The 11,362-nt window shown below is 48.5% G+C and overlaps 1 protein-coding gene and 1 non-coding gene across 2 annotated transcripts; both read left to right on the top strand.

Annotated features, from left to right (window-relative positions):
* Window positions 1-5,874: 5,874 nt before the first annotated feature.
* Window positions 5,875-7,414, top strand: LOC119267397 (peroxidase 25-like). The gene is made up of 4 exons (XM_037548779.1): window positions 5,875-6,130; window positions 6,290-6,469; window positions 6,572-6,734; window positions 6,826-7,414. The coding sequence occupies exons 1-4, from the start codon at window positions 5,915-5,917 to the stop codon at window positions 7,245-7,247; spliced, it is 981 nt and encodes a 326-aa protein (XP_037404676.1). The 5' UTR covers window positions 5,875-5,914; the 3' UTR covers window positions 7,248-7,414.
* A 109-nt stretch (window positions 7,415-7,523) lies between these two features.
* Window positions 7,524-7,595, top strand: TRNAP-AGG. The gene has a single exon. It is a non-coding gene; the product is annotated as a tRNA-Pro (tRNA).
* Window positions 7,596-11,362: the final 3,767 nt, after the last annotated feature.

Genomic DNA, 11,362 nt, shown 5'->3' with positions numbered 1-11,362 from the left:
GATGTGATCCTGTTAATCAAATAACAACTCTTTGTTCATGGTTAGGAAACATAACCATCTTTGATTAACGAGCTAGTCAAGTAGAGGCATACTAGTGACACTTTGTTTGTCTATGTATTCACACATGTATTATGTTTCCGGTTAATACAATTCTAGCATGAATAATAAACTTTTATCATGATATAAGGAAATAAATAATAACTTTATTATTGCCTCTAGGGCATATTTCCTTCAGTCTCCCACTTGCACTAGAGTCAATAATCTAGATTACACAGTAATGATTCTAACACCCATGGAGCCTTGGTGCTGATCATGTTTTGCTCGTGGAAGAGGCTTAGTCAACGGGTCTACAACATTCAGATCCGTATGTATCTTGCAAATCTCTATGTCTCCCACCTGGACTAGATCCCGGATGGAATTGAAGCGTCTCTTGATGTACTTGGTTCTCTTGTGAAATCTGGATTCCTTCGCCAAGGCAATTGCACCAGTATTGTCACAAAAGATTTTCATTGGACCCGATGCACTATGTACGATACCTAGATCAGATATGAACTCCTTCATCCAGACTCCTTCATTTGCTGCTTCCGAAGCAGCTATGTATTCTGCTTCACACGTACATCCTGCCACGACGCTTTGTTTAGAACTGCACCAACTGGCAGCTCCACCGTTTAATGTAAATACGTATCCGGTTTGCGATTTAGAATCGTCCGGATCAGTGTCAAAGCTTGCATCAACGTAACCGTTTACGATGAGCTCTTTGTCACCTCCATATACGAGAAACATATCCTTAGTCCTTTTCAGGTACTTCAGGATGTTCTTGACCGCTGTCCAGTGATCCACTCCTGGATTACTTTGGTACCTCCCTGCTAGACTTATAGCAAGGCACACATAGGTTTGGTACACAGCATTGCATACATGATAGAGCCTATGGCTGAAGCATAGGGAACATCTTTCATCTTCTCTCTATCTTCTGCAGTGGTCGGGCATTGAGTTTTACTCAACTTCACACCTTGTAACACAGGCAAGAACCCTTTCTTTGCTTGATCCATTTTGAACTTCTTCAAAATCTTGTCAAGGTATGTGCTTTGTGAAAGTCCAATTAAACGTCTCGATCTATCTCTATAGATCTTTATGCCTAATATGTAAGCAGCTTCACCGAGGTCTTTCATTGAAAAACTTTTATTCAAGTATCCCTTTATGCTATCCAGAAATTCTATATCATTTCCGATCAGTAATATGTCATCCACATATAATATCAGAGTCATAGGAACATGTATAAGTCATGAAGAAAGCAATAGCAACATACTAAATGATCGGGTGCTAAGCTAATGGAATGGGTCATGTCAATCAGATCATTCAACTAATGATGTGATCCCGTTAATCAAATAACAACTCTTTGTTCATGGTTAGGAAACATAACCATCTTTGATTAACGAGCTAGTCAAGTAGAGGCATACTAGTGACACTCTGTTTGTATGTATTCACACATGTATTATGTTTCCGGTTAATACAATTCTAGCATGAATAATAAACTTTTATCATGATATAAGGAAATAAATAATAACTTTATTATTGCCTCTAGGGCATATTTCCTTCAGAATACTCATAGCGGCCTCATAGTTGTGTGGTTCATCATTAGGATCTGCAACAGAATGAGCAAGACAGGCAGCCAAATGTGTGACAGTACCATCATGACGCTGCTTGGGTTGAACAATACCGCTGCGGCTGCGAGTATGCGGACGTTGCGGGGCAACGGGAATAGGAGCCGGCGGTGCCAATACTGGAGATGACGACGGTAGGTCGGGCGACGGGGGCCCAGACAAAGACCCAGGCGAGGCGATGGTAGGCCCAGTCGACCCAGGTGAGAGGGGCGACAGGGACATACGACCAGGCGACGGCGGCAATGACGGAGGCGAGGCCGGGCGTGGAGACGGTGGCAAGGACCGCTCGAGCCGCCCAGGTGAGACCGGCGGAGACAGGGGCCACGCCTCGGCTGGTGTGGTGGGCCGCACCTCGGCCGACACCGACCCAGGTACGGAGGCCAGCATCGGTCCAGTGGCATGAGCGGGCGTGGCTCCAGAGACGGGGTCGGCGACAGGAGTTTGTGCAGGCACATGCACCGACCGATCAACATGCGTCACAGGAGTTGCATCCGGAAGTAGTTCCAGGTGAGCACCACGTCCAATACCTGCACCATGATTAGGTAACAACACAGGCGAATATGCAACATCTTCAAATTGGCCAAGCATAATAGGAGATGGATGCATAGATGGAGGTGTGGCGGGTTGCTGCGGCATGGCGAAAAAAGGAAAAATGTTCTCATCAAAGACAACATCACGGGATATGTAGACACGATTTGTTGGCACATGAAGGCACTTGTAGCCTTTGTGAAGAGAACTATAACCCAGAAACACACATTTCTTAGACCGAAACTCAAGCTTTCTATGATTATATGGATGAAGATGGGGCCAGCAGGTACACCCGAACACCTTAAAGAAGGTATAGTCAGAAGTTTCATGGAGAAGGAGCTCAATAGGAGTTTTCATATTAAGGACACGCGTAGGTAGTCGGTTAATAAAAAAACATGCTGTAGCAAAAGCGTCGCTCCAAAAACGAAAGGGTACAGAAGCGTGAGCCAGGAGTGTGAGTCCGGTCTCAACGACATGTCGATGCTTGCGCTCAACAGCGCCGTTCTGCTGATGTGTATGAGGACATGATAAACGATGAGAGATATCAAGCTTATTAAAGAAAGTGTTGAGGTTGCGATATTCGCCCCCCCCCCCCAATCGGACTGAACATGGATAATTTTATGCTTGAGAAGACGTTCTACATGCACTTGAAACTGAATGAATACATCAAACACATCAGCTTTGCGCTTAAGAAGATAAAGCCAGGTAAAGCGACTATAGGCATCAATAAAGCTAACATAATAGTTGTGACCATTCATAGACGTTTGGGCAGGACCCCGTACATCAGAAAACACAAGTTTAAGAGGACTCGTTACTTGACGAGTAGAAGAAACAAATGGTAACTGATGACTCTTGCCTTGTTGACAGGCATCACACACAGATATCTCCTTATTGCTAGACTCGATAGGCAGCTCATGGTGGTGAAGTATATGGCGAACTATGGGAGTGGCAGGGTGACCAAGGCAAGAGTGTCACTGGGACGGCGACACACGAACACCACTGAAGACGCGCAGGGCGGATGGATCCTCCAAGCGGTATAGGCCATGGCTGAGGCGACCACTAAGCAAAATTTCCCGAGTGGCTCGGTCCTTAACAAAAAGATCAAACAGATGAAATTCACATAAGACATTGTTATCAAGAGTGAGCTTGGGAACAGATAACAGATTAAGAGTCACCGAGGGGACCCGTAAAATATTACGAAGATGAAGCTGCCTAGATGGATGACTAGTTAAGAGAGATGCTTGACCAACGTGAGAGATGGGCATACCTACACCGTTGGCGGTGTGAACCTTGTCGTGACCGTAGTATGGCTGGTGGGTGGACAACTTGGCGAGATCGTTCGTCATATGATTCGTGGCACCAGTGTCCATATACCACGCAGGATCAATTGGGTATGATGGTGTAACGCCGTGTTCAGCGCGTGTATCCTTGCCCTTGGCGGCAACATGAGCAGCAGGAGGGCCAAGATCCGCCATAGCAAGTTGACGCTCATTACCTTTCCCATCATTGCCGATACCCAGGAAGCTCCGCTGAAAACGCTTGTGGCACTTGGAGGCGAGTTGCCTCTCACGCCCGCAGAGCTGGCACCGCACGGGGCCGCCACCCGAGGATGGCACAGGGGGGTTGGTGACCCGAGCAGGCGACGAAGGCGCAGGGGGGCGCTGGCCACGCGACGCCCAAAAGGCCGCTGGCTGGTCGGCGATGGTGGTAACGGAGCAGCGAGTTTCGACGCGTTGCTCGGTGAAGAGCAAACGAGAGAAGAGCTCGTGCGGAGGAAGCGGCGGCTTGGCGTTGTGGACGGCCTCGGCAAGGTTGTCGTAGTCGGCATCGAGACCCTTAATAACATAGCCAGTGAACTCCTCATCACTCAGCGGTCGACTGATAGAGGTCAATGTATCCGCCAAGACCTTGATTTTGTTAAAGTACGTTGTGGAAGATGAGTCCAGTTTCTTGATATCATCAAGCTTGCTGCGAAGAGCCATGGAGTGGGCGGTGGAGGTCTGTGTAAACGCATGCTCCAAAGTCATCCACGCATTCAAGGAGGAGGCAGCAAAGAGGCAAAGACCAGCAACCCCGTCGCCGAGGGAACCCTGGATGGCGGAGAGGATCGCTTGGTCTTGCTGCACCCACACACGGTGCGCCGGGTTGATGGCCGGGCCATGGACGGCGGGAATAACCTGCGGCGGACACGGCAGGGAGCCATCAACGTAGCCAAGGAGGGAGCGGCTGCGGAGCAGCGGTAGAACCTTGGCGCGCCAAAACAAATAGTTGTCCGGCGTGAGGCGAGTCGTGATGAGGTTGTCGAAGTGGAACGGGCCGGAGATCATGGCGGCGTCGGTGGTAGCAACAACGGGAGCCGCAGGGGCTTCGGGTGCCACACCCGCGGGCTGATCATGGGAGGCCCCCGAGGCCGCCGACATGATGGCGAGTGTCGGGGACGAGCCAGCAGTGGCCGCAGGTGGCGCCAGCATCGTGGCGGTGGAGAACGCCATCGTCGACGGCGCGGGAGACAGCGGGATCGGAGCCGAGAACACGGAACCAACGGCGGTGGTGCCGAAGACTTGGGGCCGCGGCGTCGCACCAGCGTGGGCGGGAAGGTTGAGAAGGGCGGCCAGCGTCGCAGGGATGGCCCCGGAGCTGGCGGAACCGGAGGCGGAAGCGGTCATGGTAGCTGCGGCGGCGGCGGCCCTAGGGTTTGGGGCACGGCGGCGGCGGCGGCTGAGGTGGAGTTGTTGTAGGTCCTAGGTTTAGGCTGATACCATGTTAAACATAGGATTTGTGGGAACTGGCTCAACCCTCTAGAGGTGGCCTATCACATATATTTATAAGGTTACACAATATACAGATTACACAATTGGGCTATGTTACAAAGTCTAACAAAGCCCACTTGTGAGAAACCCTTCCACTAACACTTTGTTTCCCATGTTCATCACGAGTGTATGTGTGTACTAGCAGCAGGCCTTTTCTGACTGTAGCCTCCCAATTCCCATTTTCTCTGTGAACCAAAAGTACCACTGAAGTGCTCCTAGTGGGCTATCTGTTGGTAAATATGGGAATTGGTCATGTGGATGGAGTTCACTAATGAATTTTACATCTCTCTGAACAACTGATTTTTATCTTGGAGGCGCCCAAACTCCATTGTGACCAAATTGCTCAAAAATTAGTGAGCTGCCTCTCATTTCACTCTAGTCTTTCTAGAAAAATGAGCTTAAACATGTTACTCATCTTGCCTTGAAATGGCTGTCGTAACGGTGTTCTTCCGTGTTAGAAATATTACTATAGCTCTATCACATCACCAGCTTTCTGAAACCATCAAAATGCTACACATCTCTGGCCACTAATCAGAAACGAATGGTCTGCATCTGATTGTTGTTACTATGCTGGAGCACATGGCTTGGTTATGTGGGTGCAGTATGGCAACCTAGCACTTAGAAACTGCGGCCTGAGTGGCTGCTGCTATCTCACACAACAGAGCGACTCTTGCACAATTCGATGAAGGATATATCAATTGTATAATATGCAGGTTGATATTCTAGCTGTAATCCACAACATTCAGTAGTGCATGATCCACTTGCTACCCCACTGTCGACTGACCAAAATTGCGACAAGATTGTAGCAATTGGAAGATAGCACAAGCTGAGGAGACCCTATATAACGGACGTCAGGATTATACATGATTGGCACAAGTAGAATTGTTGTTGATAAGTGATAACCCTACTCATGCCATGGTAGCATCAGAAATAGCTGCCGTTTTCTTTCTGTTCAATGCCTTGTTGAGAGGTTCTTTGGTTCAAAGCCAAGGGCTGCAGAGAGGATTCTACGACTCCAGCTGCCCTGATGCAGAGGATATCGTGAGGTCTACTGTCGAGAAGTACTACAACAACGACGCCACCATTGCCCCGAGCTTGCTCAGGCTGCACTTCCATGACTGTTTTGTCCAAGTCAGTTCAGTAATTCTGTCCTCTACAGTATGCAGTTGTATGATTCCATAAATTTACTCTGAATCTCATGGCATACTGTTCCTTTTCATTTCCCAATAGACAGCAAAGTGCATATGTAAAGGGACGTAAATGACCTATTGCAGTTTTGCTCTATTATAGGGGTGTGATGCTTCTGTTCTGATTTCTGGAGCATCATCCGAGAGGAGTGCGCCACAGAACTTCGGTCTCAGGGGATTCGAGGTGATAGACGACGCCAAGTCCCAGCTGGAATCAACGTGCCCTGGGGTGGTGTCCTGCGCCGACATACTGGCCCTGGCCGCACGTGATTCCGTGGATCTGGTAGGCAAGTTTTGTTTCTGACTGAACTCCTGCCAAGAACTGTTTAGCTGAGAGCCTGATGACTGAACTGTTTGTCTGCCACGTTCTGTAAACGATGGCAAGACCGGCGGGCCAAGCTGGCCAGTGCCTCTGGGACGAAGAGACGGGAGGATCTCATCAGCCGCAGACGCCAAGGCCCTGCCGTCTCCGGCCGACCCCGTGTCCGTCCAGCGGCAAAAGTTCGCAGACCAGGGCCTGTCCGACCACGATCTCGTCACACTAGTCGGTAATAATCTTCTTCGATCCTTCATACTACAAACGCATGACACTGCATAATGTTCAGTTAACCGTCCGGTGTAATGGTGATCTGCATGCAGGCGCGCACACGATCGGGCAGACGGACTGCGCGTTCGTGCGGTACCGGCTGTACAACTTCACGGCGACGGGGAACGCGGACCCGTCGATCAACCCGGCGTTCCTGCCGCAGCTGCGGGCGCTGTGCCCGCCGAACGGAGACCCGGCGCGGCGGGTGGCGCTGGACAGGGACGGCGCGGGGGCCTTCGACGCGGCCTTCTTCAAGAACGTGAGGGACGGCAACGCCGCGCTGGAGTCGGACCAGCGGCTGTGGGGCGACGACGCCACGCAGGGGGTGGTGCAGAAGTACGCCGGCAACATCCGGGGGCTCTTCGGGCTGCGCTTCACCTACGAGTTCCCCAAGGCCATGGTCAGCCTGGGCGGCGTCGCCGTCAAGACGGGGAGGCAGGGCGAGATCAGGAGGAAGTGCTCCAGGTTCAACTGAACTGATGGTATGTGTAATTCTGTATGAGTATGGCTGGCTTGATGCGATGCTTGTGGTAATAAACCAATTGATTGGTGGGCAGCATGCGTGCCTGGTGTAAAAGTATCTTTGTTTGCATGTTTTCCTTTCATTCTCTGTTGCGTGAGACAAGGCTAATGTTTGTTCCATGATCATGTGCTTCAGATACGCTGGCAGCAATATTGTGGTGTTATATAAAGCTGAAGCCAAACAGTAGCTGCTTAATTTGTAGAGACTAGATTAATTGAAAGCACACAAGGGCATTTGGTCTAGTGGTATGATTCTCGCTTAGGGTGCGAGAGGTCCCGAGTTCAATTCTCGGAATGCCCCATTATTTTTTCCTGTTTTTTTTCCTCTGTACTGTTGGACAACACTCTGAAACCAACATAATTCCTGTTTTTTTTTCCTCTGTACTGTTGGACAACACTCTGAAACCAACATACTGTGTGGATGATACATTACAACTGATCTGGTGTATTTTAGCATTTCTCTAAGAAGCAACATCACTGGAAGTTTGATCCAGTGTAGAAATTCAGATGCCCAAGCGAGTGAAAACCACAGACCACAGACTTATTAAAGGGATTTATTTAAATCAACGTGCATATTGTCGGAGGAGGATTCAATAGAGAGCTTGATGATTTTCAGCAAGGATGAGGTGGAGATTAGGATTAGAAAGCATATGCTTAAATCAATTTATCAAGGTTCTAATAAGTACTGTTTGATAGTTTGCGCCTAACTAAACGGTCCTTTGTGGACTTATGCGCTATCTTCCATGAAAGATGTGGTTTGTGGGACACGTTTTATTATCAGTCGAAGAATCAGTCGTAATCTTTTTGCGTGAAATATTTCTGTTAGCTGGAGGTAATTAGAGGAGAGAATGAGATATAATAACATGGGAGGTAAAAACACATTTGCCCTCTCCATCGCGGCATTGCGGTCGGCAGGTGTCCGTCCGACATGGTGATGTTGTGCGACTTGTGTGGCAACGATGGCGGCTTCGGGCGGAGTTGGGCTGCTACTAAGCTTTGGTAGTCGGTCTCCCGACGTGTTCGGGGGGCTGTCATGCCTCGCCTTGTCTTCTTGAAGTCGGAGCTGCAGAGGAGGTGCTTCTGCGGTGACGAGACGGGTGGTCGGTTCCGGTGCGGGCTCGATGCATGCCCAACACTTTTCCCCTGTAATACTCGTCGATAGAGTCGAAGCTGCCTGCTCATCGATGCATGTGATGGACTGTTTGGCATCGACTAGTGCAGGCCTCGGTGTTTGTTTGCGGGGAGGGCTACATCGGTGGTCATTGATGGTGGAGTCGAAGTCGCCCTCGCGGAGGTGTGATGACGATGACACCCGATTGCAACCTCGATGGCGCTTTTCTCATCGACGACATGTGCGCGTTCTTGTGTGGGTTGCCAGGTCGTCGTGTGTGCTTTATTTTTGCGGGCGTGTTGTGACAGTTTTCACCTGATTTTCTGTTAATAACTGGGCAACTTTCTTCAACCTTTTTTAATGAATCAGGCCCTACAGGCCGTGTTTGAAAAAACGCGGGAGGTGGGAATAAATTGCTTGTGCTGAAACCTTGTATTTTTTACTCTGTATATGCACTACTTGAAGGTAGTTTTGTTGATCTAGGTGGACTATAGCTCATTATACAAAAGAAAAATACATAGCTTTGTGAAATGTGATGACTTGCAATACTGCCAATAAATAAATTAAGATAGAGTTTTAGAAGTTTCACATTTTATAAATACTTAAGTAAGTTTGCTTCTCGTCATATTTACAGAACAACAAAGAAGCCACATGTTCAAGCCTTACTTGAGTGATCCTGATGCAAGTTCAAGCCTCTATTTTTAAACCCTCCTTTTATTAATTAATTAAGCAGAAGGTTATTACAATCATTTATTACAGCATATGTCTGTTGTGTCATGTCCTGGAAGACAACAATCACTTATTTTTTACTTATGTGGCTGCCCATTTCGTTTGGTGTTGCTTTCCTAAGAGCAACTCCAATGGGTCGACCCAAATGGACGGCGATTTCGTCTGATTTTTATTCGTTTGGGTCGGCCGCCCGTCCGGTGTCCGTACTGTTTTTGATATGGATTGACAGCGCGCCCAACGCGTCGATCCATATGTACCGATGTGGCCGGCTGACCGCCCAATTTTATATTGATTTGCACTCAACATATTATCAAATGAAAATGTTTTACAAGCCAAATAGTCTGCCCGCCCAAATAAATAGTATAGTTTGACAAGCCAAATACAAATAAAAATGTTTCACATAGTTTTGCAAACGAATAAAAGAAGATATATCTATTGGTTGCCAACATGAGCCCATATATGCTCAACCAAATCATTTTGCAATTGCACGCGAGTTTTCCAATCACGCATGTTTTCATGAAATTGAATGAACTGCTCAAATGTTGTCGCTACTCCATGCTCAGTCACAACATTCTCACCCTGAAACTGAAAGCCTTGATCGTACAGACGTTTCGACCACTCCCTCTCTAATACGGTTGAAACATGCCTACTCATACGGAAACGGCGGCGGAATTTGTGATGTTTGAACAACGGGTTTGTTGTATCAAAGTAGTCCTTTCAGAAAAGAAAATGCCCGCTCTCTCAGTTGCGATTCAACGCCGAAGGTGGCCCGGAATGGAGCCACGGAACAATGGCCGCTGGCTGTTGAGGTGGTGATGGACCAACACGGCAGACAATATCTCATCCTCGTCGTCAAACGACGAATCGTCGGAGTCACAAAGGAAATTGTGAAGAAAAAAACTCGTCAGCGGAGTCAATTTCGTACCTTGGCAAACTGTCAAACAACTTGCGGGCGTTGAAGAAGGAGACGGCCGGCGAGGGGAGTCGCGACGCCCACAGACCAGGTAGCTGCCCTGCCGGTGTCCAACGAGTGTGACGGCATCCGACGAGCGTGTTGGTCGGATGTGGCAGGGGCGGCGAGGCGGCTTCTTGGTCGCGGGCGGCTGTGCAGTGGGGGAAGGGCGGTGGGAAGCAGTTTGCTCCCCGGCGGTAAAACAGCGGCGGAGGGCGACGCGGGGGAGAGGGGGAGGGGAGGGGCGGCGTTGCTGGCTCAAAAATGGACCGAAAATTGATCGTCCGCGGACGAATAAACAGACGCGCGTTTATTTAGGTCGACGTGTTGGGTCGTCTTTTATGTCCGCATCGACCTGAACGGATGGCCGCGAACGAAATGGGTCGCCTCATTGAAGTTGATCTAAGGTTGTAGGATAGATGGGTATCCTACGAACTTTTCGGATCTTTAGAGCATTACTAGTAGAACCCTCAAACCCTCAAACCCTTGTAGCAGTTTTAAGGGTTGAGAAGTGCCAGTTTTTGACACTTTTAAGGGTTAAAAAACAGGGGCAAAGACTAGAACCCTCAAATCCAACCCGTAACCTGCTTTAAGGGTTGGATTTGAGGGTTTTAAGGGTTGGATTTGAGGGTTCTAGTCTTTGCCTCAACCCCAACCTTTAAAACTGTCATTTCATATATCACACATTTCATCACATTTCATCATATGACATATCACAAATTCCATCACAATTGACATAAAACAATAATCATTCTAGTTATTATTACAACACCGAATAAAACAATAATCATTCAAATTATTACAACAATGTTTGAGCAAATAACACTAATTGTTCGAATCAAATAGGACATAGAAAAGGAAAAAAAGATACATCATGGGCCAATGCGCGGCCCATCATGGGCCAATGTTCGTGTCCGAGAGCGCGGTTCCGGTAGATGGTGACTCGGCCCATCTTCGACCCTCTCCTCTGATCCATCAGCTTCACGCGGTTTTCAAACAATTGCACGTCGATGAGGAGGCTCATCATCTCGACGTCGTCATCTTGCAACAACTCCTCAATGTCGGAATCGTCAGATGTCGACCAATCCGACGAATCGGACATGACAATCTCCTCATTGTTCATCTCCATCTGCAAAGTACATTCACAAATTAGTGCTAAAAAATGAAACAAAAAGAAAATGAAACAAAATAAAAAAAATGAAAAAACCTCACCTCTCGGACGAGGCGGCGTCGGCGGCCGGGGCAGGGCGGGAGGGCGGCCGGGGGCGCGGCTTCG

Source organism: Triticum dicoccoides, chromosome 3A (assembly GCF_002162155.2).
Source record: "Triticum dicoccoides isolate Atlit2015 ecotype Zavitan chromosome 3A, WEW_v2.0, whole genome shotgun sequence".
In the NCBI taxonomy this organism is placed as follows: Eukaryota; Viridiplantae; Streptophyta; class Magnoliopsida; order Poales; family Poaceae; genus Triticum; species Triticum dicoccoides.
This window is presented reverse-complemented; position numbering and strand designations above follow the sequence as displayed.